Source organism: Fusarium flagelliforme (assembly GCF_020744385.1).
Source record: "Fusarium flagelliforme strain FIESC 12 MPI-CAGE-AA-0113 chromosome Unknown B0J16scaffold_2, whole genome shotgun sequence".
Lineage (NCBI taxonomy): Eukaryota > Fungi > Ascomycota > Sordariomycetes > Hypocreales > Nectriaceae > Fusarium > Fusarium flagelliforme.
This window is the reverse complement of record NW_025763504.1, coordinates 6,612,910-6,639,614: the sequence shown is the minus strand read 5'-3', so window position 1 is coordinate 6,639,614 and position 26,705 is coordinate 6,612,910. Positions and strand designations below refer to the sequence as shown.

At 46.3% G+C, this 26,705-nt stretch overlaps 9 protein-coding genes across 9 annotated transcripts; 5 read left to right on the top strand and 4 right to left on the bottom strand.

The window, feature by feature from the left end:
• Window positions 1-1,141: 1,141 nt before the first annotated feature.
• On the bottom strand, window positions 1,142-3,005 carry B0J16DRAFT_395913 (general substrate transporter; the record flags this gene model as incomplete). The annotated part of the gene is made up of 9 exons (XM_046132218.1): window positions 1,142-1,272; window positions 1,324-1,390; window positions 1,440-1,569; window positions 1,617-2,340; window positions 2,384-2,423; window positions 2,468-2,550; window positions 2,595-2,723; window positions 2,773-2,882; window positions 2,929-3,005. The coding sequence occupies 9 exons, from the start codon at window positions 3,003-3,005 to the stop codon at window positions 1,142-1,144; spliced, it is 1,491 nt and encodes a 496-aa protein (XP_045987806.1).
• Window positions 3,006-3,438: 433 nt separating this feature from the next.
• On the top strand, window positions 3,439-5,244 carry B0J16DRAFT_361608 (cytochrome P450; the record flags this gene model as incomplete). Its single annotated transcript, XM_046129759.1, has 6 exons — window positions 3,439-3,510; window positions 3,559-4,112; window positions 4,160-4,430; window positions 4,476-4,758; window positions 4,804-5,038; window positions 5,088-5,244. The coding sequence occupies 6 exons, from the start codon at window positions 3,439-3,441 to the stop codon at window positions 5,242-5,244; spliced, it is 1,572 nt and encodes a 523-aa protein (XP_045987805.1).
• Window positions 5,245-5,388: 144 nt separating this feature from the next.
• Window positions 5,389-7,967, bottom strand: B0J16DRAFT_361607 (xylose isomerase-like protein; the record flags this gene model as incomplete). Its single annotated transcript, XM_046129758.1, has 3 exons — window positions 6,900-7,967; window positions 6,071-6,410; window positions 5,389-6,024 (listed from the first exon to the last, which is right to left on the bottom strand). The coding sequence occupies exons 1-3, from the start codon at window positions 7,847-7,849 to the stop codon at window positions 5,389-5,391; spliced, it is 1,926 nt and encodes a 641-aa protein (XP_045987804.1). The 5' UTR covers window positions 7,850-7,967.
• Window positions 7,968-9,173: 1,206 nt separating this feature from the next.
• Window positions 9,174-12,780, top strand: B0J16DRAFT_395906 (uncharacterized protein; the record flags this gene model as incomplete). The annotated part of the gene is made up of 13 exons (XM_046132217.1): window positions 9,174-9,915; window positions 9,966-10,018; window positions 10,076-10,548; window positions 10,599-10,654; window positions 10,745-10,959; window positions 11,013-11,155; window positions 11,202-11,565; window positions 11,613-11,685; window positions 11,740-11,798; window positions 11,853-12,117; window positions 12,165-12,276; window positions 12,329-12,420; window positions 12,473-12,780. The coding sequence occupies 13 exons, from the start codon at window positions 9,174-9,176 to the stop codon at window positions 12,778-12,780; spliced, it is 2,955 nt and encodes a 984-aa protein (XP_045987803.1).
• Window positions 12,781-12,821: 41 nt separating this feature from the next.
• B0J16DRAFT_86917 (uncharacterized protein) lies at window positions 12,822-14,306 on the bottom strand. Its single transcript, XM_046134605.1, has 2 exons — window positions 13,933-14,306; window positions 12,822-13,876 (listed from the first exon to the last, which is right to left on the bottom strand). The coding sequence occupies exons 1-2, from the start codon at window positions 14,101-14,103 to the stop codon at window positions 12,968-12,970; spliced, it is 1,080 nt and encodes a 359-aa protein (XP_045987802.1). The 5' UTR covers window positions 14,104-14,306; the 3' UTR covers window positions 12,822-12,967.
• Window positions 14,307-14,658: 352 nt separating this feature from the next.
• On the top strand, window positions 14,659-15,732 carry B0J16DRAFT_381774 (uncharacterized protein; the record flags this gene model as incomplete). The annotated part of the gene is made up of 3 exons (XM_046131187.1): window positions 14,659-14,718; window positions 14,773-15,296; window positions 15,351-15,732. 3 exons carry the CDS (start codon window positions 14,659-14,661, stop codon window positions 15,730-15,732), a joined length of 966 nt encoding a protein of 321 aa, XP_045987801.1.
• A 456-nt stretch (window positions 15,733-16,188) lies between these two features.
• Window positions 16,189-21,389, bottom strand: B0J16DRAFT_395902 (multidrug resistance-associated protein 1; the record flags this gene model as incomplete). The annotated part of the gene is made up of 9 exons (XM_046132216.1): window positions 16,189-16,645; window positions 16,735-16,826; window positions 16,888-16,956; window positions 17,014-17,510; window positions 17,560-18,048; window positions 18,097-18,200; window positions 18,258-18,418; window positions 18,468-21,066; window positions 21,129-21,389. 9 exons carry the CDS (start codon window positions 21,387-21,389, stop codon window positions 16,406-16,408), a joined length of 4,512 nt encoding a protein of 1,503 aa, XP_045987800.1. The 3' UTR covers window positions 16,189-16,405.
• A 1,430-nt stretch (window positions 21,390-22,819) lies between these two features.
• B0J16DRAFT_336215 (uncharacterized protein) lies at window positions 22,820-23,685 on the top strand. The gene has a single exon (XM_046127174.1). The coding sequence runs from the start codon at window positions 22,941-22,943 to the stop codon at window positions 23,160-23,162; it is 222 nt and encodes a 73-aa protein (XP_045987799.1). The 5' UTR covers window positions 22,820-22,940; the 3' UTR covers window positions 23,163-23,685.
• Window positions 23,686-24,286: 601 nt separating this feature from the next.
• Window positions 24,287-25,188, top strand: B0J16DRAFT_395899 (uncharacterized protein; the record flags this gene model as incomplete). Its single annotated transcript, XM_046132215.1, has 2 exons — window positions 24,287-25,128; window positions 25,158-25,188. The coding sequence occupies 2 exons, from the start codon at window positions 24,287-24,289 to the stop codon at window positions 25,186-25,188; spliced, it is 873 nt and encodes a 290-aa protein (XP_045987798.1).
• Between the last annotated feature and the right edge of the window lie 1,517 nt (window positions 25,189-26,705).

Below are 26,705 nucleotides of genomic sequence, written 5' to 3'. Positions count from 1 at the left end.
TGTCTTTAATTACCCCGCACTGAGATTTCTAGACTGGATTTGTAACTGTAAGACTTACTCATCACCTATTCGGTAAGAAGTTATACTAGCTATAAGAAATTACTGCAGTTACTCATACTGGCAATAATCATCAAATTCTTGAGATATATTATTATAATGGGTCCTGACGCCTCATAATGTGCGTGATGACCTTGCATCTCAACCAGGCGTATGTCGAGGAGAGAAGATAAAACCGCTGTGGAAAAGGAGTTGATTGGTCTGCAGCAACGGGTGCGAGGCCCGACGGAACAAGCAAGTGCTGCAGAGCCTCACTTCCGCCATTGTGATAAGCTACTTTTCTCTTCTCTTGGTATTACTAGGTGCAGTATTTCTCCAAGGCCTAGTGTACATGCAAATTAAAGTCAGTGCTAAGTTTTGCGGCTGTACCTAACATTTGTTGTTACCCGTCAGTACCGTTTATTGTCCTAGTGTAGAAGATCATGAGCACGACCCAGAAATCTTAAAATTCGACAACTGGAAGGTGATTATAGCCGCACTCATGTAAATGGGAAAGAGCTGAGGCTCTGGGCAGCAAAATCCAAATGCCCGGGTTCCGAGTGATTTCAGTCACTGATCAGATGTAAGTGCTTAAAAAGGAAAGAGCGACTAGAACGGAAAATGACCATAGACTTCGTTATAAACCCTACTGAGGGGAATTCTATCGGTTGTAATGGCGGTTAATCCCCATAGCAATACACCACGTGGCAATAACGACGCAGGACAGGCCTGGTCTGGAGCTCCAAGTTGCACAACATTTTAATGAGAAGAAGCAAAGATTCCATGCTGACCTATATGTGACCTTTGCAGGTAACGGTATCGTGCAGCCGGGGGCGGCTGAGAATAGCAAGTCGTCAATGGTGCTAAAACTGGTGGTGTTTTAAAAAAGAACGTTGTTGGTTCAAATACATATTGGGGAGTGCCACTTTCGATTTAGCTCGAAGCTGTGAATATGGCACCGAATACTATCTAAAATACTTTAGCATCTTTTTCTTCAGGCCCACAATATCCTGTTATTTCGACACATGAAGATGGAAAACGAGGTAACAAAACTGAGGAGTCTTGGATTCGTGTGCAGTGGAACACTCGATTGGGTCCAGGGTATCTACTGTTGAATAACGCAGCTATCACGCCTTTCCATAACATCGACACCAGCCTTCTCAGAGAATCTAACATCTTCCTCATGCACAATCTTGACATCGCCAAATATTTCGTCAATTTCCTCAAGCGATTTACCTATAAAGGTCAATCAGTATCGCCATGTAGACATCGTGGGAACGGACTTACCTCGGGTTTCGGGATAGACGAAAAAGAAGATGACGGCACAAAGTGCATTCGTCAGGACAAAAAGGATCTATAAAGCGTTAATGTGGGTAAATGGTTCGACCCGAGGTACAACTTACGTAGTATTTCCAGCCAACCCCAGCCAGGGCAATTGGAGAACATTGCGTAATGATCAAACTAATGGAGTAATGAACGACTTGCACAAGAGCATTTGCCTTGGCTCGCAGCTCCGTTGTGAAAACCTCGGGACTAAACTCATTAGCAAAATCCACCCGACTCAGGAATAAAAAACTCACGGAATGATCCAAGTCATCGGTCCAAGAAGAGCAGAGTAATTCGCCGAAACAGCAAAAATACACGCAATCAACCCCCTCTGCGCAGCAGCATTTGTAGGTTGACCAGGAATAGCCGGGAACTTGGCGGCCAGAATAGTAATAATCAGATAGCAAACCGAAAGGAGCGAAGAGCTGATGACCAGGATCTTCTTTCGTCCAACTTTGTCCACGAAGAACAGGGATATAAAACAAGCGACTGGTGCAACTGAGCCGTAGAGTCCGCTGACGAGGAGTTGACGATCTTCGTTGAATTGAAGCGTTGCGTAAATAGCGGTTTGATAATACTGCACGAACGAAATGCCTGATAGCATAGCAGCTGCCCATACGAAAGACCCGACAAATAGTCTCTTTCTGAACGAAGGAGTCTTGAGAAGATCGCCCCACGACAATCGACCTTGGGCTTGCTGCTCTTCTGAGATGTTAACTTGTATAACAGTAAATTCGGTACGACACCATTCTTCGTTGGTACCGTCGAAGTGGTAATTTCTAAATGCTTTCTCAGCTTCATCATGGCGGCCTTTCAGACATAACCAGCGGGGTGATTCGCTGAGGAATAAAACGCCGATGCCGAGGATGAGGGGAGGGATACTTTGGATTGCGAAGCCGAGACGCCATTGGTTGGGGTTTTCCCATTTTCCTTCTGCGACGCCTATCCAAAGAGCTACGAAGAAGCCCCAGGCGGTCACTGGAGAGTTAGTATGAGAAGGTAACTATGGTGGTGGACGTACTCATTTGGTTGACGGCTGTGACTTTGGCACGTTCATGAGTCTGGAAGTGTTAGTAAGGATGAGTGGTGCTGAAGAGTTGGTTACCTTGGCGATTTCTGCTCCGAACACTGGGGATACACCTGTGATGGTACCAACAGCGAAACCAACCAACATACGACCGATGATAACTGGATCGTCAATAAAGAACCACATTCATCGCGAGGTGACTCACGCATAGCAACATGTGCAGCTCCAGCCATAATCGCACCACCAATAACACCCCAAATACAACCAAAAGCAATAGCTTTTCGACGCCCAAGTCGATCACTGGTAACACCCACAGAAGCACTTCCAAGCCATGCTACAATCTGTTAGCATCTGCACCATAAAGACAGGGCAGTTGGGCTTACCTCCTGCTTGGTACATAGACACAATCGCACCTCTCAATGGCGGAGGCGGATTTCCAAAATATCGAACGAACGTGCCCAGTGCCAAACTCGGCGTGATAATACCCGAATCACTACTTCATCAGTAGCTGAGTTGGCTTTTGGGATGGGGTGTCTTACAAGCCATAGAGAAAACCTCCAATTCCGAGGAAAATGGAGGTTAGGAACGGTTTACTGAGCCAAGCGTCACTCTTCATCTTGTCTTCACTGTACGGTGGATTAACAAAAAAGACAAACTCATGGTATCATGCATCCTCTTTATCCTTCTTCGGGGAAACACTCACCCGAGGACAAGGATGTTAAACGAGCGTGGGGTCCCCGCGTCGAAGGAACGTTAACCATCCCCGTTGTCGTTTAGGATGCGGGGTTATGGGAATAAGCAGCTCGGTTACAACTGCCAAGAGGTTTTAGAGCATCATTAACAGCCATTAGATCGTCGTTTAGAATCCTTAGACCGTTGTCAAGAGTCATTGGACCGTTGTTTAGTGACTCTAGTTGATTCATGACGCGGGGGTGGCTTTCTTTTTCGGCAGATAAAGGTGGCAGTTGGAAATGCATGGGTTAAACGTCTTTATTACCGGGTGACAGCAGACACATCTTTTACCTCGTCTTGGTCAATGCTCATCTATCATGATTGTCAAGATTCTCATTTACGCCGCTGCTGCGGTGGGTCTCGCATATCTAGTCCTCAACTTCCCCAGAGTAAGTTCACCCTCCTTTCAGATATTTACTATCTACTGACATCTTCAGCTTCAACAAGAATACAAACTCTATTCCCACAGACACCAACTCCCCCCAGGCCCCAAAACCATAAAAACAGGCATCAAAAAACCATGGCTCTGGTTCCAACAACTCTCCCAACAATATGGCGACGTAGTCTACCTCCAACTCGGTCCCACACCAACCATAATCCTCGGATCAGCCCAAGCAGCATGGGACCTTCTCGAAAAGCGCGGCGCGGTATTTTCTTCACGACCAAGATTCATCATGGGCGGTGAGCTTCTTTCCGGCGGGATGAGAGGCCTAATGGCGCCCTATAATTCTTACTGGAGACGCTGGAGAAAGCTTTTGCATAGCGGGTTTATGCAGAGGCAGAGTGAGAGCTATAGACCTGTCCAGAGTCTTGAGAGTAAGGTTTTGATGTTTCAGCTTTTGAAGGATCCGAGGGGCTTTAGGATGCATCTGGAGAGGTATGCTGCTAGTGTTATTGTTACTGTTACTTATGGGAGACGGGTTGAGGATATTAGGAGTGATATTGTTGTTAAGCGAAATGCAGAAGCCATGGAGCGTTTGACGATGGTCAAGTAAGACCTCCATTCCCATCATCACGGTTACCTCTGACAAGAATCAGCATTCCTGGCAAGTATGCCGTCGAACGATATCCCGCCCTCAAATACATCCCCAGCTTTGTCGCTCCTTGGAAGAAGCAAGTTCTACAGCAGCGCGAAAAGGATATCCAGCTCTACACCGAACTGATGGATGAAGTACGCGAAAAGGTAGCAAAGGGTACTGCACCGAATTGTTTCGCAAAACATCTTCTCGAAGAACAGCATAATCTTGGAATGACGGATCTCGAAATTGCTTATACGGCCGGTTCACCTTTTGGCGCCGGTGTAGAAACCGTAAGTCACTCTCCTTCAAACCTGGGTCACTACTGACGATGGTAGTCTGCCGGATCACTAGCCAGCTTTCTTCTCGCCTGCGTCAAATTCGGACCTCAATTTATTCCTAAAGCTCGAGAAGAACTCGATCGCGTAGTCGGAAGTGATCGACTCCCCACCTTTGAAGATCTTCCTAAGCTGGAGTATGTTAGGGCTATTGCTTCTGAGACTCTTCGCTGGAGGCCTGTTGCTGTTCTTGGTGGTACGCCACATGCTAGTACAGCTGACTTTGTGTATAAGGGCCTGTTTATTCCCAAGGGGAGTACGATTATTGCTCCTCTATGGACACGTAAGTATTTTGCTCTTTGTGTGAGGGTTTTACTGATGGAGACAGTTCATCTCAACGAGGCCGATTTCCCACAACCACACGAGTTCAGACCTGAGCGCTTCATGGAAGAGAGAGATTACCCTGGTACATTGGGTCACAGCGCCTTTGGCTGGGGCCGTCGCATTTGTCCAGGTATGCATCTCGGCGGTGCATCCGTGACACTCAACATTGCTCGTATCCTTTGGGGTTTTGAAGTCAAGGCTGGAAAGGATGAGAAGGGTCAAGATATTGAGGTCGATATGTAAGTTCTCCGTACAATGATTGGGATGAGGGTACTGACAATTTCGTAGTTTTGCCTACTCAGAGGGTTTCAACTCGAGTCCGTTGCCGTTTCCTTGCTCGATTACGCCCAGGTCGGAGAGGCATGCCGGGGTTATTGAGAGGGAGCATGGGAGTGCTTTGGAGGAGTTGCTTGAGTATACTGCCATTACTAGCAAGGTATCTTGAGGGTCGAGGAAGTTATCGCACTTTGTTCACGATCAATTGGAAATTGTGGAATCGGGCATCGTTCTCGCTGTAGCCAATAGAGAAGTATGGGTCAGGCAGATGTAGACAATCCATACAGTTTGATTCCTATGACTTTTGACTGGCCTACTCGCTAAAGTTGATCAATTTCTTGACCGACTCAACAGCCTCCTGTGTATACTCATTCATATCCGTATTCTCCCCTTCAAGCCCATCAAATACCTCCACACTTAACCAACTCCTAAACCCAGTCTTCAAAACCGCAGCAACCATATCCTGCACCGGCAAATACCCTCCATTACACGGCAATGGTCTATAGTCATGGCTCCACCTCGACCTTGGTCTAGCACCGGTCTCATCCTTGACATCCTCAATCGGGGGATCCATTTTGTACGCATCCGAAATTTGCAGGAGGTAAATCTTATCCGCGGGGACAGTGGAGGCTAGTTCCTTGAGACTTTCTTCCCAGCGCTTTTGTCGCTCGTCGGAGTTTGAGGCTGCAGTAAGGCCATCATTTGTGGTGGGATCGCCCCATTCGTAACCAGCTGTTTGGAAGGTATCGAGACAAAGACCGATGTTGGGTCTGTTGGTCTTTTGGACAATTTGCCAGACGTCTTTCCACGTTGGCGCGTGAGTGGCCCAGCACCAGTTTTCATAGGCGATGCTGTAGTTCTTTTCGGCGAGGAGGTCTGCTAATTTTGCGAGGTCGGAGGCTAGATCGTCGAATGAAGATGATATGCCTTCTGAATCAGATGATCCGACCTTGGCTGCGTTAGTCTGGTGAAAATTGGAAGGCGGGAGTACTTACCTGGAGTAATGTGATACCAGCAGCTTCCATAATCTTCATCCACCCCTTTGCTTTATCAAAGGCTTCTTGTCTCTGCTTATCATGCGTTCCCTTCTTCCAGCCCTCGAAATTGGCAAAAGGCTGCAACATCATAATCTTCAATCCAAGTTCATCCGTCAACGATTTAATCTGCTTTCCGACATCGGCAAGAGTATCATAATCATCCTCTTTCGGTGCTGATCCGCTAAGAAGCTCGCCATAGCTGATGATGTCTGGCATGGAAAGCTCAATTCCATCGAAGCCGGCTTGGCTAATGGCGTTGAGCTTGTCGGGGAGACTGGCTTTTATCTTCATGGGGATGCTGCATGATGCGAAGGAGATGGGGATTTGCGCCCCGTGGTATTGGATCACCATTTTTGGAAATGTTTGGGTTAGAAATAATGGCTTTGAGATGTTGGAGTTGAGTTGAGATTGTTTGGAAGTTGTTGTAAAAAGGTATCTGACGATGGTTGACGTCATGGCGACCGTCATCTTGGCTCCAGTTATCAGCCTCGAGTTTGACGACAGTTTAACGTAATTCCAACCGTTAACAATTTTATGCGGGGCAGGAGCTGACAGCGTGACTATAATGCAATTGAGCGGAAAAGAGAAAGATCAATTGACAACGACAGTCAAACCAAATGACCGAGTGATTACATAACAAACAGCCCAAAATAATAGAATCTTCAGTACAGCGCCGAATCTCAATTGTGATAACAAGAGTGTTGTTTTGCTGATAATGACTTTGCGCATATCGTCGGATCTGCCATTTTCAAGACTCTGATAATCATTACCCATAGCATTTCCATACCGTCTTTTACTCTGCGAAAGACACTTGAGCAAGTCCTTTGTATATGCTGCAGCTGTCATGGCCGCATAGCCCTGCCAATCCTTATTTTTATGAGAATCGGAGTAGTCGCAGATACCACGGACAACCAAGCAAGGGAATGAGGTCATTACACCAGCTGCTTCCATTTCAAAACATAGGACGTCCTTCTCTGTTGCAAGTTGGTCACGCAAAGTGGCGTTTCTGCAGAGGATGTTGGCTGAAGCGATGAGGCCGTAGTGGACGGAAGGTTCGACATCGCCTTCGCATCTTTCTGGCCGTTGAACCATGCTTGACGGGTCGCTTCCGCAGCCTTCTAGGCAAGTAGAGTCATCTTTCGACGTGTGGATTACATCTGACAGATATAGTTGATCAGAAGTAGGGCGTCCGTAATCCTTTTGGAGTCTTGGGTATTTATCCAAAATGGCACTAACAGCATTGTGAAGATGCGATCCTTCGGTACTATACTGAGCTCGAAGTTGCTTCGCGGCTTCTTGCAGAATCATGGGCGGCTGATTCAAATGTTGAGTGCATTGAAGTCCTTGGTCTTGTATAGATCTGCCAAAGTCATACTGAAACACACCGCCGTGGCCATTACCAGGTGTACTAACAACAACATCTCCAAGACGTATATCGTTCTTACGATTTGGAGCGCCGCCTGCAATGCCAACCAGTAGACCAACGTTTATATTGGGAAAGTTGCTTCGCATATCTGCTGCGACAAGTGCTGCGCTGGTCAAGCCATATTGGCCTGTGGGAAGAACGGTGATAACCACATTATGGTCGCCAATTCGACCTAGGGTGTAATGATTATCGTCACCTGGAGATCTGCATTTGGGTTCGGGATGTCTTTCGTCTAGGAAGACTTGTGCAGCGACGTATTCGACTTTGAGGGCGGTTATCCAACCGATGGTGTAGTCGAGTGGGTCGGACATGATAATTGGCTTTGAAATGGATGGGAATGAGGTCTGAAGAGAAACGCTAATGACTTGGACAGGATAACGGTGAAATAAAAGAATGATATGATGTATATGTCTGATTCAATCTTGAAACATGAATAGTCTCCACGAGCGTTTCACCTTTTTATCCTCCAGGTTATTCAAGCTCTAAGCGCCGGGTAGCTGGATGCTAGCACAGCGACCCAGCATGATGGCTAAGCGCCCAGCAAGCGCCGGTTCGCATGCCGTCGCCAGCGGTTGGACTTGACCCGCTGAAGGCATAAGAACTCGCTTGACTGGACAGATGCATCATAAGGTTATTTATGAAACGTCGCTCGCCTCTTGATTGTCGCTCGGCGGCCCGGATCATTGAACCCGCCTATGAGCGCCCGAGACGGTCGCAAATATGGCCGGTTGGGCAAACGCGCTTTGACGTGGAAGGATTTTGAGATGCCTCAGTATCTAAGTTATTATTAAGAGACCTATCGAATGTGTTGGTTGAAGATGTCAGGTGAAGGTTTCCGAAAGTGTAAGAAGTCAAAGCGCGTCCATTGAAGAAGCCCGAAGATTCCCCACTCGCGCAGATCCGTAAGGATAACCATCCTACAAATTTCAGCTTTCCGAATCCGATGGCGCCGTGGTACTTATCGGACTGTTCGTTGTTAATTGTTCCACTTGTACCTGCACCTAGATGAATAAGGAAGCTCGGATCCGAAATGAGTCGACCGGGGGGGGGTGCAATCTAATATTTAGCTGTTCCAAATACGTTCAGAACACTCTTTATCCTTATCCCAATTATCCACAACCCTTTAAAGGTACGATCTCAGTTTCAACATGGTGGTTCTGTAAGTTACCTCATTTATGGAATGAAAGACGTAGAACTTTATTTAATCCCAGTACTTTTAATATCAGTACATAAAATTTAACGTTACAACTACCCTGTAGTGACTATACAGCAGAAAGATTTGAACCTCGACTGTCGGATGCTATGCGATAAGCTGTTGGCCAACAAGAGATGAAATCCCGACACAGCCTCAGGGAAAGAGAATCGAGGTCTTTTCCCTTCCATTTGATCACGCTGGTGGCTCGATACCAGGGCTATGTCGTGATGTGCATGGGCTGAAACTTCAATGGCCTTCAACCTGGTTGACGTCGAACCAACATGCATAAAAGCCACAACCAACAGGTGCAACCGTGTGATAGCAAAATAGCGTGAGCCATTTACCTAAAATCTATCCCCATCGTTTCCTTTCCTCAAATCTTACTCTACTTAATATAACAAACAAGAAAAAGTCAACTACTCATCTGATTTGATTGCAGCATGGCAAATAACGCACCAAAGCCACCGACATATCTCTTCCAGGGTCTATCGCTGGAAGACTCGTCACAACAATGGAGCAGTCTCCAAACTGAGGTCAAGCCAATGAAGAAAGTAGGAAACAACAGCTCAGGTGCCGTCTTCCAATTCGGCGCCGGTCATCAAACCGCTTCTCCTAGCACGAGCCAGGTTGAGACATTCGCCTTTACGCCTGGAGATGCGCTTTCGCGAACAACCTCACAGCCACAGGCTGCTCAACTGCAATCACCCTTCACATTTGGCATTACCCCTCCTGCACAGACAACTTGCCCAACTATTGAGGATCATACCGCAGCACCTCCGTTTTCATGGTTATCTCCATCTACACCAAACAGTAATCGTCGCTCTCCATCCATTTTCTCTTCTCCATCTACTCTCAACAGCAATCGTGAACCTGCGCCCACATTCTCTTCCACCCCAACCTCGGTGTTTGCAGCATCACCGACCCCTGAACCTCCAGCTCCCACCACTGCCTACGATGCAGCAGCAGAGGCAGCACTGCCTCATCCCCTGTTCTCGGCAACCTTCCAAAGTGCGCTGAAGCAAGGTCCCGAGATCGCGCAAGAGGCTACAAAGGCTCTTGAAAAAATGCAAATCGGCGTCAAGGATGCAGAAGTCAGCAAGTTCCTGGCTGATGCAAAGGCTTTGCAGCGTTTCCAGGGTACTGATACGCGTACAATTGCCGTTCTTGGAGATTCTGGAGAAGGTAAGAAACTCCAATGATATCTTTTGTTTCAATACTTAACCTGTTTCAAGGGAAAAGCAGTCTAATTAACTCGCTCCTTCACTTTCCGGGTGTTGCGCAAACGGTACGTGTTGTTTAACCACCTTGAAAAATACTTAGTAACATTCGTCTAAACACATAGAGCGACATCGGATCTGCCTGTACCTCCGTCGTCACCGAGTATCGTCAAAAGAAAACCGAACACGGTGCGCCCATCACCATCGAAGTAGAATATCTCTCCGCATTCGAAATCCGCGATCTTATAAAAGAGCTTCTCTGGAGCTACAGACAGTTATTCCTCCCATCCGTCGAGTCTGAAGAGACCTCTGAGCAAGACTACAACCGCTTTATGCGGGAGTCCGAACAAGCTTGGTCTGCTCTACATGCTGCATTCAAGCACAAGAGACAGTTTACCCAGACGTTCGCACAAGACATGTCCGATGGCGCTCTAGAAAGGATCACGGAGCAGTTGGTTCAGTGGGCTAGGGAGATTGAGTGGCCGACAGGTGGTGGAGAGGGGTTTTGGAGGTCTACGGCACAAACGGCGGATGAATGTGTTGAAAAGACGAAGCTGTTTATGCAAGACAGGTTTTGGCCATTCACCAAGATTATCCGGTAGGATACCTCATTCTTTGCGCGTCACGTCTAGTCCATTAACCTTTTAGGGTGTATCTCGATTCGCCAGTTCTCAAGACCGGTGTTGTCCTTTCGGATCTACCTGGTAAGTCTGCCCAAATACACCACTAGTCGTTGCATTTCGGAAGGGGGACAGACTAATTCAGTTTATTACTAACACGTGACTGCTCTACAGGGCTCCAAGACACGAATCTGGCCAGAGTCAGAGCGACTCAGGATTATCTCATCAAATGCGACACGATCGTGATTGTGGCCAAGATATCTCGTGCCATTACCGATCAATCTCTCAAATCCTCGTTGTTCTATGTTTTATCTCGTCATGTGCCCATGGAATGGGAACAATCTGGTACACAGAGACTGAATGTTTCTGTTGTTTGTACAAAGTCTGAGGTATGCCACCATGTTTATCTCGTGATGGGCTAGTCTTTAATGACTCCAATTAGGAAATCAATCTTCGAAATGCGAGGCTTGAGTTCTGCGGTCCTAACAAGAGTATCCCTCTTGAGACTATGACAAAGCTCGACAATGAGATCGATGCCGCAAAGGCTTCAGGAGACAGGACCAGGAAGAAGACTGCCAAGAAGCAGTAAGTTGCACTTATGATACCTTGGCCTAATCTAACAGTGCCATAGACAAGAGCTTTTGCTTGTAGAAGCCCGCAACAACCATGTTCGGCAGAATCTCCGAAACGTCTACTCTTCCGAAATGGACGGCCGAATGCTAGACGTGTTTTGTGTATCTAACAAGTGGTACGAGAAGTACTGTCCAAAGGGAAACACCAAATTTGTAGAAGCCAGCGGGGTGCCGGATCTGCGTCGCTTCTGTCACACTGTCACTGCAGATGCGCAGTTCAATGAAGCGAAGCATTTCTTAAAGTCCAGATTGTCCGCGTTGCTTAATACTCTGGATTTATGGGCAGATAGTTCGCTTAGAAAGAAGGACATTGAACAGCCGGATGAGTCGATACGTACGAAGGTTAAGGAACTCATGGAAAATGTAAGCACGAGTTACTATCTTGCGGTTAAAATGCTGATGAATCCCAGATACCTAAGTTGGTTGACACCTTCGAACTGGACTTCACTACCTGCTTCCAGGAACAGATCATGATTTTCTTCGGTATGGTGCAACCTTACGCAGAGGAAAGCCAAAGGCTAATTTACTTTACTCAAGGTCGGAGAGACCCGTATTGGGATCAGGCTGCAAGCAAAGAAGGCCGTGCGTGGACAAGTGTAAGTCCCCCAAGTCCTCAAAACTGATACAAAACGCTAACCTGTCCTCACCAGTGGCACTGGAGTAAAACCCCCGCTTCCTCTCTGATACGCAATCCTAACGACTTTACAGCCCAGTACAATGCATGGTGCCTTAACAATGGCGACCATCAAACTCTGAAGCGCGGGCACGAAAACTGGAACGCCAAGATTATTTGGAAAATGCGCATGGAACTGGAAGGCCAGTGGGATCTGGTAGAAGAGGAGGTATCCGATGTTTTCACCCAGCTTCTCGAAGCGACGAAGAAACGTCTGGACTCGCTTAAGTCTAGCTTACGCGGTGAGTTGTGATTGTTCGTTTTCTGGCTGTGTTGCTGACGGTGATAGATACACTTCCACAGCGACTTGCGGACCCTATCGTTCAGAGCGTTGCTGTGCAGGTAGGAAATCTTGAGTACAGGATGAGCAGAGAACAGAGGCAATTCCATAGCGAAGTGAGGTACGATGAGCCACCTTCCACTGTTATGCGCCGAACGCTGATGGTCTTGTAGAACTATACGCAGATGCGCTTCCGACACAAATTACAACTCCTACATACTTCAAGATATGATCCCCGTCTATCGGTCTGCCGCTGGCGAATGGGGTAAATATCCCGGCCCTCAGGGTCAGAACTATGCAGCTAACTAACTTATTAGGAAGTGGTAAAGCCGCTCGTCAAAGATCAACGGTCCAAGGACATATCGAACAAGGCGTCATCTTCCCGAAGATGGGGATTGCAATGTCTGAAAGCATGAACAAGTTGATCCGAACGACTTCACAGAACCTGAAGATTATGCTAAGAAGCATCCTTGATACTGTCAGCTCTGATCTGGATATCGTGTTTCAGAGTTCACGGGTGGCTCGTGATGAAACAAGGGACAGCAAGATTGGGGATTTCGCGACTAAGATCAAAGGGTTGAAGGAAAGGCATGAGCGTTTGCTGCAGACCGTGGAAGGCATCTAGTGTGTAGATATTTGGTGTTATGTAGATTGCGTGCGTATTGTTGGTAATTTAAGACATGCATTTCTAGTAGCAGCAGATGCAGAGCTACTATACCTATCCCGACAAACTTGATGACCAGTTGGTAGGCTCTTTCGAAGACAGTCCTGCTTGCTCAACATTCCCTTAGACTTGACTATGACGGCTATGACTAATCTCTCACATGATGAATGACTGTAAACTCCAAGGTTATAAATGCAATATAACCAAACAGCATGATCCCTCCCATCCAGCGACTAAACCTTTCACCATACCAAACGGTCATTGTAAGAGCTAGCGTAGAGCCCCAGAGGACGCAAAGCTCAGGAACGTTGATATTGCCCCCGTCAAAATTCCCAGAGGTATCAACCATAACAATGCCCAGGCAGAGTGAGAGGAGAAAGACATTACTCCCCACGGTATTAGCCACAAGAATCCCTACATGGCCCCGGTTCCCGCTCAGGACAGCAACAAATTTCTCGGGCAGGGTGGTGGCGATGGCAAGAATGACGATACCGAATACCACATCGGACATGCCAATAGCATCTGTAACATTGATGGCGGCGTGAGAAAGAACATAGCTCGACAAGCAGATGGCTAAGAAGCCAAGGACCAGGAACCCGATGTGATATCCGAGGCTCCGTCCCCTTCGACGGCTGCCAACATTTGTGACCCCGGACATCTCAGGACTGCCATCTGCTCGCTGGTCCCGTTCATTCCTATCCTCAGCCTCACGCTCCTCCTGCCGAGACAGGAGGGGGCTTTTGACAGACGGCGTCGATTCTATCGACGATGTGTCGCTTCCATCATCGCTGCTATCATCATCTGAGCCTTCGGGGGCGGTCAGACTTCCTCGACTGATAGCCCAGCCTATGGAAATCAGGTAGATGGCAAAAAGGGCAATTAAGACCGAGCCACATACCAACCAGACATTCCTGTCAAACTCAACAAGTGAGCCTGCGGGACGGAACAAAAGTCCAAGTGAAAAGGCGCCGACGATATTCGATATAGCTGAGCCGACGATATTTCCTACCGCCAGCGAGGGCCTACCCTGCGCAAGTGAAGCAACAACGACAACAAGCTGTGATGAGTGTTAATTTGGGAAGATAGAGGTGACCAAGTGGGTTCAAGCGGTACCTCTTCCCACTCTGCGCCGGCAGTAAGCAGAGCAATCACCGTGTCAGGAATTCCCGTCCGACGGGCAACGATGGCGGTATGGTCGACGAATTTATCAGCACCGAATTCAAGGAGGAATAGGGTGCTGATGAAGACGGCGACATTGTAGGCGATGGTACCACCGTTGGCCATGATGAAGTGACGAGGAGAGGAAGACTGAAAGGACAAAGAAAAAAGGACAGTGATGGACGAGTAGAGTTGATGTCATAAAACAAAAGCGGGGACATTCTTAAGATTCGATTGCGTTAAGCATTAACTTATCCCTTTGTAGGCTTAGTTAAAGTCGCTACAAATACTGTATAACTCATGAAATTGAGTAGTGACTAAGTACTTTTGGCATTTTCTAGAATAAACAATAGGTTCAAATACAAACAGAGATTCAATGTCTTATAACTACTTACCCGGAAGAATGATTGATATCTAAAATTAAGAGCTCGGTTTGTAGCTGCGCTACCCCCGAAAAGAACCAGGGCTATGAAGACTATTGAATCTACTAGCTACATCTGTCTAAGTAGCGCATCTCAAAGTCAATAGTTCCAGCTCGGTTGCCTCTCAGCTCTCATGGAAGCAAACACGATGATAAAGAGGATAATTTGCATACTTATCTCCTTTCATCCCTTTCTCTTGACTCACCACATTTCGCTCGCTCATTTTTGGTTTCAGTCGCTCTTTATAAGCCTGTTCACGATGCGTGTCACCGCTACCTTTGGTTCTCTAATTATGGGCGCGAGCCTCTGCGCCGCTCGCGTAAGTGCTCTAAAACGCCCCCTAACGCCACAAATGGAAGCTTACAGGTGTTAGGCTTGCGCCCCTCATCCTCGGCCGACGACAACATCGTCGCTCAGCAGCGAAATTGGCACTTCAAAGGCTGGAGGCGCCGCCACAACGACTACTTCTCAAGAGACTGTAAGCACCACTGAGTCCATTGAGTCGTCTGTTACCATCGAAACTTCTACTGCCGACTCTGCCACTACAGAGCTGGAGACGACTACTTCTGGCTCAACCTCCCAAGAGACCTTCAGCGTCACGGGATCTGAGACCAGTGCCGAGTCCTCTGCCACTACGACCGATGACATCAGCTCTTTCACTACCATCGTCGCGAGTACGACTGCTGTTACTTCCGAAGAGACCGAGACCTCTACAACCGTTGACGAAGCAACAACCACAACAGCCGAAGCTACTACGACTACAGCTGGCCCTCCCGTGATTACCAACCTCGTTGAGAATGGCGGTTTCGAAGACGAAACCAATGATCCTTGGGTAGTAGAAGGAGCCACTCCGGCAGTCTTCCGTAGCTTTTTCTGCGGCGAGGGTAACAAGTGCATGTGCGTATTACTATAACTTGGAAACCTTGATTGAAAGGTACTAATGTCCCATAGGCAATTAGCCGGAAACTTCAACAATTTCGCCAAGGTCTGCCAGCGCGTCGAAGTTGAGGCGGGCTTCGAGTACACCTTCAAAGCGAAGGTTCTCCAGAACTGTATCAAATCATATGGCTCAAACATTGAGGTCTGCGAGGACAACGTCAATACCGCTGAGCTTTCCATTGATGGTGTATATGACTCTGGCGAACATGGCATTGTCGGGTATAATTCCTACAACGACTATACCTACACCTTCGCATATACCGGCCCAAGCATTGATTCTACTGATCTTTGCATCACTATCACGCAGAACCAAGGCCTCAGCCCCTCATTCTACCTTGATGGCGTTTCCTTCACGCGCGGGCAAGCTGTGCCTATTCCTGACCCGACGGAGTAAGGGGCTTAGAATGTCTTATAGACATTGACCCGGCCGGACATGTTTATGTCTCTTGGATGTATGAAGGTATGTGTGATGACCTGTTTGAGGCTGGTCAAGGTACTAATTGTCTTAGCTAAGTCAGCTCGTCCACGTCATATCACGCCTCGCCTAATACTAGCTACCTATACTTCCTGCATTATAGTTCTAGTAAATAGATTTGATAGAAGATATATATTTCGAAATAACTTCAACCTATAGTATATCTTGGCACATCCGTTCTTTTTCTGCACCGGCAGTAAGGCAATTATGGATTAATACTCAATCAGCGCCCACACTACATTATATAAGCTCAACCTTGATAGTTGTATCTTGTCATACAGTCAATCTCAAGCGTGCAACCGTCCTCATACTTGGCCTTTCCACATCTCTTACACTTGCCACGTGTTGTTTTATCTGTATACCCTGCAGAACTCGCCCCTCAGCAAAGCTTAAACTATAGGGAAAGGCATAAACTGTTATTGCAGAGCCTTGAAGTTCTTTAGGTGGTGGAGATTTTCTGTTGGCTAAATTGGGTACATATTTTGTCGACAATTCACGATTATGCATCTCCGTGCTGAGCAGTGACAGGTCAGAGACCCTGCACTATAGCGGCCCAGTAGTAATCCTGCCAGGGTCTAAAGATATCCCACTATCATTTCAGCCTCTCCAAGAGCCCAGCCTCTTTCACAAGTTGATAGAAAGCTCCCTTCTGCTCCATCAGCTTCGCAGGTTTGTCAACCTCGACCGCCGTACCCTTCTCGAGAACCACAACGCGATCAGAGTCGATGACTGTATTAATTCTATGCGCTATTGTGATCACAGTGCGATTGCTGAAAACACTGTCGCGAAGTGTCTTTTGGATGTGAACATCTGTTTCCGTATCCACGGCAGCCTGCATTTTAGGTTGGTTAGACCCTGCTTCTCAATATGTACATGCAGACCGTCTTGGGACCGAATGTATGAGCAGGAAAGATTGCTTACCGTCGCTTCGTCTAGCACAAGGATGTTTGAGGGTTTGAGCATGCACCGAGCCAAAGATACGAGCTGTTTCTGGCCCTGGCTAAGATTCGACCCTGAGAGATGTTAGTCTTGATGTTATTTGTTTAATCCAAGAGCTTGCAATTTTGCTTGTACCTCCTTCGTAAATCTTAGCATCTAAGCCACCAGCCATGCTGGCTACATGATCTTTCAGTCGCGCCAGTTCTTGTCTCACCGTCAGCAAATAAGTACGTGACTAGATGGAAATAATAGATTTCTTACCAAGAGCCGCCCAAAGCTCGGTATCATCATGATCCCCACAAGGGTCCAGATTGTCCCGAACGGTCCCTTCAAACAGAGCAGGGTCCTGAGGAATAATCGTAAGTCGCTGTCGTAGATCCAAGACGCCGATAGTCGAAATATCAACATCGTCAATAAGAATGCTTCCATGCACTGCCTCAATGATTCTGAAAAGAGCTAGTGCTAGAGAGCTTTTACCTGCACCAGTGCGACCAACTACGCCAATCTTCTCACCGGGCTTGAAGTCGAGGTTCAGCTTCCGCAGAACCAGGTCTAGTTCGGGCCGATAACGTGTGCTATAGTCTACCAATCTTACAGAACCTGAGGCAGGCCAGCTGATACCGGGGCGGTAATTTGGGATTGTATCTGGCGCCTCGCTAGACAGGTGTGTGTACTCCAGCACACGCTCAGCCGACACGATGTTCGTCTCAACTTCCCCGGAGGCTCGAACCAGGGAACTGAATGATTGCGTGATTTGGCTATGGCGAAGTTAGCATGGCACTCTCCTAGTGTTTTAACAAGACTTACAGCGCATAAGATATCATTAATCCAACCATTCCTGCTGACAAATGCCTACCCATTGACAGACGAACAAGAGTGAGTCCAGCGGTCGACAGGATTATGGTCGATCCGATAAACTCCAACCGTACTCCCAACCACCGATTCGCGGTAATTGATGGGACGTAAGCCTTCATGTTTGCATCGAGACGTCTCTCGCTCTCAAGGGAGAACCGTTCCTGCTGAGAAAAAGCGCGGATCGTAGTCAGCCCACCGAGAGACTCTTGGAAATGAGCGAAGACAGGGCTACGACTAGCACCATCCAGACGCTTGAGCTCTCGCTTAGCTCCTAGGTAGTATCGCTGCATGTAACTGTACAAGAAAGCAAGAGGGACTGCTAGGATGATGAATAAAGGCGCTCCGGATGATATGACGGCAATGCTGAAAATGGCCTTGATTGTGTATATGAACAATGTGTTGAATTGACGAGGGAGTGACTGGTCGATACGGTAGATGTCACTGGAGCAATAGGTTAGTAAAACACATGTCAAGTTATTGCATACTTACCTAGAGAATCGGTTGAGAATTTGACCGGCCGGTGTTGTTTCAAAGAAAGTCATCGGGGCTCTCAGAATGGCCATGATCATGCTTTCGTGTATCTTTCTAGAAGCCTACAAAGTGTCAACTGGGCTCTTCCAAACAAACGGGCGCGTGAAGTTAGTACTCACCTCAATCGAACACCACAGCCACAATATCGACGACTGGATAATAACCAAGCCAGCTGAACCAAGACCGAAAGCGACATAAATTCCCAGGTACTTCTTAGTATCCACATCAGTATTTGCATCATCATTGGCATCGGCCCATTGCTTTAGCCAGAGATTGCCGCCTGGATAATATTAGTAAATGAAGAACCACAGAGTTCACGGACGACTTACCAATTTCGGCAGCTTGAGCGCCTACGAGCGTAATCACGTATAGGGTTACTGCCCAGAGACCGCTTGCTTTGAAGTAATCGCCATAGACCTCCCACTTGACACTTCCCTGCCGAGTGACCTCCTTATGCTTAATAGGCTTGCTGATAGCTGCCTCAATATCCAGGACTTTCTTGGCCGCATCAACACTGCCAGACTTGCTTGTGGGGCCCTTGTCAACAGAAGTTAATTCTACACCACCGTTGCCGATGGCTTTCGATGCTGATGTTTGTCGAGATCCCTGCGTCGGTTGGCTGATGCTATCTTGTGCAGAAGCAGAAGCGCTTTGACTCGCATCATTGGCTTCACCGATAAGACTGGCAAAGTCTGCGTTGGCTTTGAGCTCATTATAATTTCCTTGGTCTGAAACCTTTCCATCCCGAATCATAACAATGTTGGTTGCTTCAAACAAGACTGGCGTTGAGTTTGTTGCCAGAATTCTGGTCTTGTCCTTGAGAAGACCTCGTCGTCCCAAGACCTCTTCAATCAAGTGTCTCCCGACGTGCTGATCCACGGCTGACAAGCAGTCATCCAGCAGGTAGATATCCGCCCTGGCATACACAGCCCTAGCCAAAGTCAACCTTGCCTTTTGGCCTCCGCTCAGAGTAATTCCTTTGTCCCCCACTGGAGTCTGATCCCCATTTGGCAGTTGGGCTAGATCATCTACCAAGGCACAAGCCTTTACTGTCTCGACGTAAAATTCTGGGTCCCACCGGTTGCCAAAGGTAATGTTATCCCGGAAGGTCGCGTTTAATACCCACGGCTGCTGTGCGACATAAGCAACAGATCCTCTAAGTGTAACAGTGCCAGTGGCCTTGTACTGGTCTCCAAGTAGTGCGTGGAGAACAGACGATTTCCCGACTCCAACACGGCCAACTAGACAGCATAATTCTCCTTTGCGAACGGAAAGATTGATTCTTTCTAGTGCCGTTTCGTTGTCATGAGAACTCCATTTGAAGGTCGCATCACAGATACTGACTGATTCTTGACCCAGCTCCGTGACAGCCTCTTCGCGAATAATCGCGTCAGATTGCAGCTCATCCGCTGTGAGGAACGCTGTTAGACGGCTAATAGCGACGCTAGCTTCAGTAACGGAAGAGATTGCGGCTGGTAGGATTGTCAAAGGCGAAGTCAAGAGCTGAAATAAAGCAATGGCAGGAAAAACAATTTCGGCTGTTAGTGATTTTTTCTGAACCAGAACATGCACTGCAAAGGCAGAACAAGCAACCAAGAAGGGAGTAACTGAGCCAATGAAACTAGACACTGCCTGGAGAGCACCAGTCTTTCGTAGAGTCACAAGCTCCCCATCGTTGCGGATGTAGCGGATACGGTCTGCGAATGCAGATCCCCACGCGAAAAGCTTGATAGACTTCATGTTGGCGATGACTTCAGCAGTGAGTTTGGACCTCGCGTCCTTGTTCTTCATCTGTTCCTTCTGCAGGACCTTCATCGACTTGGCAATGCGTCCGTTGACGGGAATCATAGCAACCATCAGCGCCACCCCGGCGAACATGCTGTATCCTAAGAGGCCGTAGAGGGATATCATACACAGAACTACCTGCAGCGGTGCCGACCACAAATGCTGACTAAATTGCGTTACATCCTGTAGACGCTGACAGTCGACCGCCATAAGATTGACGATGTCACCGGTCGATTTCGTACCGCGGGCCTCATTCGATAGCTTGAGTGACTTTCTGTAAATCGCTGAGACAAGCGCGGATTTTAATTTGATCCCAGTCTGAGCCAGACGCTGAAAGCATTGGTGCAGGCAAAGACTTTGCGCTACTGAGATAGCGAACATGCTCAAAGCGATGGCAACACCAAGGGTAAAAGGCTGTTGCTGGGAACCTCGGTGTGAATCCACAAACGATATGAAAAGCCTGAGAAGTTGGGGTTGCAGGATTGCGAGCACGTCTGCGATGCCTTTGAACAGAGGTCCTTGAGCGTAGACTGTTCCAAAGCTTCGGAACAGCGCAACCCACAAAGATGGCTTTTCCTGACATGAATTTTGGTAAAGCCAAGCGTCTTCAAATTTGCTGGCTGAAGTTCTCGCGGTGTCTTCCTTGGCCAGGTCCCAAAGGTCATCCTCGGTGATGTACTCTGTGTAGCCATGCTTCATCATCGGGTTCATCCAGCTGAAAGTCAACGTGGAAAGGAGAGTCGCACGCTCGCTGGGACACTCATTCTCACTGCTTCCCAATGGTTGATAGGTCGTCTGGCGGGGAACAATCCAAGCAAACAAGAACTCAAGACAGACAAGTCCAAAGCTGGCGCAGACGAAGATGAAGCTTGGCAATTCATCACGATAAAGACGCCTGGAGACGGACAAGTGCAGTTTTGCGCCGCAGACAATAAGAAGCAGTAGCCAGTACGAAGAAAGAACAGCTCTTGTGCTGCCGGCTTCCCCATGTTCCAAATATTGAATGAAGAAAATGATTAATAAACAGACAGAAAGCGCCACATAACTCCATGTGCTCAGGTCATGGGTCCAGTAGTGTGGATGTCTCACTGTCAAGAGCACGCTTTGCACGATTGATACAGAAAGTATCGCGATAGTTGTAGCCTATGAGTTGGTCAGAGTAATGAACGAATTGAAGCAGATTATGCTCTGTAAGCTAGGCTTACTATCTTCGTGAAAAGTTTCCAGTTTCTCTGAATCGTCTGATGATGCTTCGGCCGGACTAGTAACCACAAGGTAGGCACTCCAATGACAAGTCCAACGACAGAAACGAAAAGGATCAAGAAATTCAAGAAACACGGCGTGAGGGTGGTTCTGCTATCATTCCATGGCCCCCATCCTTCAGAATCGCAGCAGAATTGCTTGCAAGATGCCGGCGCGATGATAACCTGGGGAGGGGGTATCATATTGATGTATGCGTGGTTCATGAAGTGAAAAGAGGTTTTGCGCCTGCAAGGACAAATGACGCGTTTGGGTTGAGGTCATGTTGATTGACGAATCAAATTGCCGGAATGACGAGAGCAGTGGAAATCAAGCATAAGAGTAGACTAGCATTGGTGAGGTCGTGTATTTGTGGGGATGACAATTAGCGCGGTAATAATAAAGCATTCTCGAGGAAGTCTATATCCTCTCTTACGGCTTGAAGTAAATATGGTGTCAACTAATTCTAATTAAGTCAAGGTATGAAATATACCATGTCAGAGGCTAAACTACACCATCTATTTAATGCATAGCGATATTATCTTCCTTCTTCTGCCGGCTGGAGAAGGGCGGGAGTCGCCAGTGGACGTTGTCTACATTTGTATCCGCAACTACGGAGGGCGCGAGGAAGGCTTGTTACTTGTTCAAGACGTTAAGCCATAAGCCCTTTGCAGGATTAAGCACTTTTCCTGGGGCGAAATAGAACGATGACGGTGAATTTACCGGAGGCTCTTTTCAACATTCTGAGGAAAGAGTGATCAATGTTATTTGACTTTGGTATTATTGTTATATTGAACTTGCAGCTTGATTTTACCTAGCAACCTCCCAATCACTGACTGTAACCCTACTTCTCGCGGATTGAGACCAGGACTCCGATATGGCCCAGGAACGACAGGACACCGGCCGCGGTGGGGGTGATGATATTTGGAACAAACGGCTGGTTGAGAAAAAAGAAACCTATTGTGTCGTAAAATGATCCAATCAAGACAACGTCCTCTTCTACACTTGAAAACATTGAGGAATGTTGTTTTCCAAGCCTTAGCGTTGGTGTCTTACTCTATCTAGAAATGATCGACTGATTGATATAAGACATCAAACTAGATAAATCTGACGATCCATATAGCGGCACGATCCAGAGATACATTGGCGGCTGGGCTTAAGAGCCGTCTGGCTTTACTCTTACTACATAGTAAACTTAACCTATACCCCTGTGCTCCGTTATCCAATAAACGGCTTCCTAGTCATATTGATTTCTCAACCCAGCGGGTATCGACAAGGCTAAGAGGCTGCTATCACCATTTAGTTAACACTAGTATAGCTGGGAAGTGGAGATTCCGAGCGGATGTCTTAACTAAGCGATGATCTTTTCCATATTGCACTATAATTTCAGCTTGATCTTCTAGCCCGCTAGATAAGCCTCTTGAAAACTATGCAATACTGGGAAAAAGATAACCTCTCTAGTAAATAGTGTGTGGACTGTCTCAGTTGACGTGGCTATCCTACACCGCTGAATATCCCAAATCCGGGTCGGTGAAATATCCGACGAAGAGGCTGAAGGAGTTCGGGGTAATAACAAAGAGGATGTCACGTTGTATGATGGAAAAATAGATATAAAGTGGACTTCTGTCGCTCAACATATTTTCCATCAAACCTCATCTTTTCATCCTATTATTACAACCAAACCCAAAACCACAAACTTGCAATTTCCATTCATTATTACCTCACAATATCAACACCAACTACAAACACACAAACTACCTTTTCTCCCACCCACAACAATGAAGGCTGCATTCTTCATGTCGATGATGGCTGCTAGTATCGTCCTAGCTGGGCAACCGATGGCCAATCCCGACTGCCCATTACTCGGCTGCCAGGCTAGAATTGGACTTGCTTCAAGCTGCCAAGTTGCGTGCGTAAACGGCAAATGCGTTTGTCAAGGCACATGTAAGATGTTTACGCCTGACGACCCAATCTTCTACATCGGCACCTGTGAACCCTGATCAAGCAGTGATCTGCAAGGTTGGCAATTGGAGGCTTTACGTGGATGGACAAGATGCATGCTATTTGAGCTTGGGCATCTGATTATTAGCAGGAGGTTTGGTTTGGGGAGCGTTCTCACTATAACGCGGTGATATTACAATACATTGGGTTATTTGTCGATCAGATAAGGCTTTTGATGATATTTACACTTTGCACGGAGCATTACGACTCCTTTGCCCACACATGATCTTTTTCTTTGACCTGCCCTATACATAAGGTTTGGGCACAGCATAAATGTCCTTTTCCTTGCTTCTATCCGGCTTTTTTCCTCTTCCTTCCACCAACACCACAACTGGGTTATTTGTCTTACCTTACAAGTCTCGTCTACGGCAACCTAAATCCTACCTAGGGGCTTCCCCTTCGTGACATGGGTAAGAAATAACTGAGGTATACAATAGAAAGTTTTCTCAACTAGAACCCGGCAAACAACGGCGCCATCATTCGACTGTTCGCTGCGTGAGCCGTCGCATACCTCCATTGCCATCATGGCCCAACGTCAGGCCGAAATCACCAACGAGGTTATTATAAGCAGGTGTGGGGAAGTACTATCGCACTTCGGAGCAGAGGTTCTCCGACGCTGAGTAATAAACGCCGGTGGGATGATAGACAGGTAATGGCCATTGATAATTGAGACTCGGCTGAAAATGTCACTAAGTGGATAGTCGGAGTCTCCACTCGACCCTTCAAACATACTACAGTAAGGCAGTAAGGCGATCCACACGGGAAAACTGGTAAGCTTAACCGCAACAGGGCGAAAGACCCAATGAGAAGTGACCAAACTCGGAGTTACAAACTGCCGCGTCGTCTTCTTGAACGAACAATTACTAAAAGGGGAGATCTCGGAAGAGTGAACCATCCGGATACCGTGAATATCTCCTATGATTGGTAATTGCGAAATCAGCGATGGCGACCGTTGAATCTCATTGGATTCTTTACTGTTTTGGCTGCCTGCTTATACGAGGACATCATCTCGTAGGCTCTTAAGTATAGCCATAGGGCTCCTCGCATCTAGCCAAGTCTTTCCGGCCCATACTCGACCAGTTCGTCACATTATCTCATCCCGTCTTTCCACTACCAGACCAGCATGCGTCCCATTAAGAACGTTGCAGCCATCGGCGCTTCAGGCACGCTTGGTGCCGTCGCTCTAAAGAAACTTCTTGAAGCGGACAAGTTCAATGTCACTGTCATTAGACGTGCTGGTTCTACCTCCACTTTCCCCGACAGTGTCAAAGTTATTGACGTCGACTACTCGTCCCTAGAATCGCTCAAGTCAGCTTTTAAAGGCCAAGATGCGGTTGTCTCACTAGTCCCTACCTTCGCGGCAGATGCCCAAAAGGGCTTCATTGATGCCGCCATCGAGATGGGCGTCTCCCGCTTTATTCCCTCCGAGTTTAGCGCAAACCTCGCCAATTTTAAGGCCCGCACTCTCCCAGTCTTTGTCCCTAAAGTCAAACTTCAACAGTACTTGGTTGAAAAGGCCAAAGCCTCGGATCTCACATATACCTTCATTTATGGAGGCGGCTGGCTAGATGCAGGCTCGCACCGAAGCTTCCTTATCAGCAGCACCGGCAACACAACCAATATCTACGATGGTGGTGATGTCCCCTTTAGCGTATCAACTCTCGATACCGTCGCTGATGTGATTGTTTCTACCCTGAATCACATGGAGGAGACTAAGAATCGCTCTGTTCATGTCCACAGCATCGTGACGACCCAGAACCGTCTACTTGCGCTGGCCAAGGAAGTGGCACCGGAGAAATCCTGGGATACGAATGACTATAAGCTCGACGACATGACCGCTAAGTCTGATAAGCGACTTGCGAATGGCATCACCGACTTGGAAACATTCGTTCCGTATATCTTGCGCGCCATCTTTGACCCTGCCTTTGGCGCTTGCTACGCGGAGACTGACAACGAGCTCTTGGGGTTAAGGAAGCTTCTGAAGAGGATATAAGGGAGGTTGTACGGGCTCTAGTGAAGAATTGAAATGAGTGAATCGAATTCACTGTATGGGGTATGTACATAAACGTTTGGCCTTGCAGCTGGCAGGTTTGCGCAAGTTGCAGCCTAAGGCGGCCCCTGAGTTTTACTACAACAGAAGTCTATTATCTATTACTTATTACCTACCTGCCTAGAGCCAGGGAATTTTACTTAACCTAAGATAACTATGCCCTCATCAAATAAAGAGGTACAATGATAACCCTATGATTCCCAGTGTTAGATTAAAGGCTGCTAGCTAATGTTGATAATTAAAACCTTATTGTATATATCCTGAGGCCTCCTTTTTTATACTTAGCAATTAATATACCTTTCTTTTTCCGTAGATAATACTATTGATAATACTATTGGGTTATATTACGGTACGTATAATTAAGAGGAAGATTACATTACGTAATCTAATTTAATTAAATACACTAACTAAAGTTAGCCTCTAGCTTTAGCCTACCTTAACTCTAACTTTAATATATAAAATATATATATATTCTTTCTACTAAACCTTCCTAATTTTCCCTTTTTACCTAAAATGCTATATACTATATACAAAGGTTATAACTATTCTATATTTAACCTAGTAAAGATCTTATTATTAAAGATATTACTATTAAAGACCTTAATTATATTAGTAACCTAATCTTCTAAGTAATTAAGCTAGTACTTATAGTAGTATTTCTTCTTAATTTCCTTAAGAAAAAAGATTTTCTTTAAAGTAATTAGTAATACCTTTATTAGCTTTTCTTTAAGGCTTTTTAGTACTTAAAGCTTTTACTTAATAGTATCTTATATATACTATATATACTATATATACCCCTTAGCTTTATTCTTTACTAGCCTATTAATATAGATTAATAGAAGCTTATAACTAAAGGCTATTAGCTTAATAAGACTATAATTATCCTATATAAGATAAAGCTACTGTAATATTAGTTTAAAATTCTAGCTTAGAAAGGTTTTTTTAAAGTCTTTAGCTTTAGTTTATAGTTACTTAAGCTTATTAATATTATTATAATTCTAAAGGATATCTTTTATATTATTATATAATAGATTATTAGTAAATTTAGTATAATAAGGAAGGTTAGTTAGGCTTTTTCTTACTATAGCTAATATTATATTAAAAGAGTAAGCTATAATAGTTAGTAATATATAGTAAAGGGTAGAGAACTAGGGTTAATTAACTAACTAAGAGCTTAGTACGTTAGATAATAAAGTCTTAACTAACTAACTAACTAATAAGTAGCTTATTATATTAGGTTATTTAAAGTTAAAGGAGAAAGAAGTTACCTTATGTATAGCTTAGCAGCTACTGTAATATATATACTATTAGAGTTTAGTAGCTAATGCAACTTATATATCTAACCTTACTAAGATTTAACCTACTAAAGGTCGCTATTAATAATACTTTAAAGAGAAAACTTATCCTAGCCTTACTGTTTAGAGATACCCTTGCCATTTATACCTTTCTTTTTCAACTTTTAATTACAAGATAAGCCAAAACTCTCTTTATT

Bases quoted from the DNA above. Each gene is read 5' to 3' on its own strand.
- B0J16DRAFT_86917 (XM_046134605.1), bottom strand. From the start codon at position 14,103: ATGGCCAACGGTGGTACCATCGCCTACAATGTCGCCGTCTTCATCAGC. The intron at 13,877-13,932 runs GTACCGCTTGAA...CACTCATCACAG, and splicing joins CCGGCGCAGAGTGGGAAGAG to CTTGTTGTCGTTGTTGCTTC.
- B0J16DRAFT_336215 (XM_046127174.1), top strand. From the start codon at position 22,941: ATGAAGGCTGCATTCTTCATGTCGATGATGGCTGCTAGTATCGTCCTA.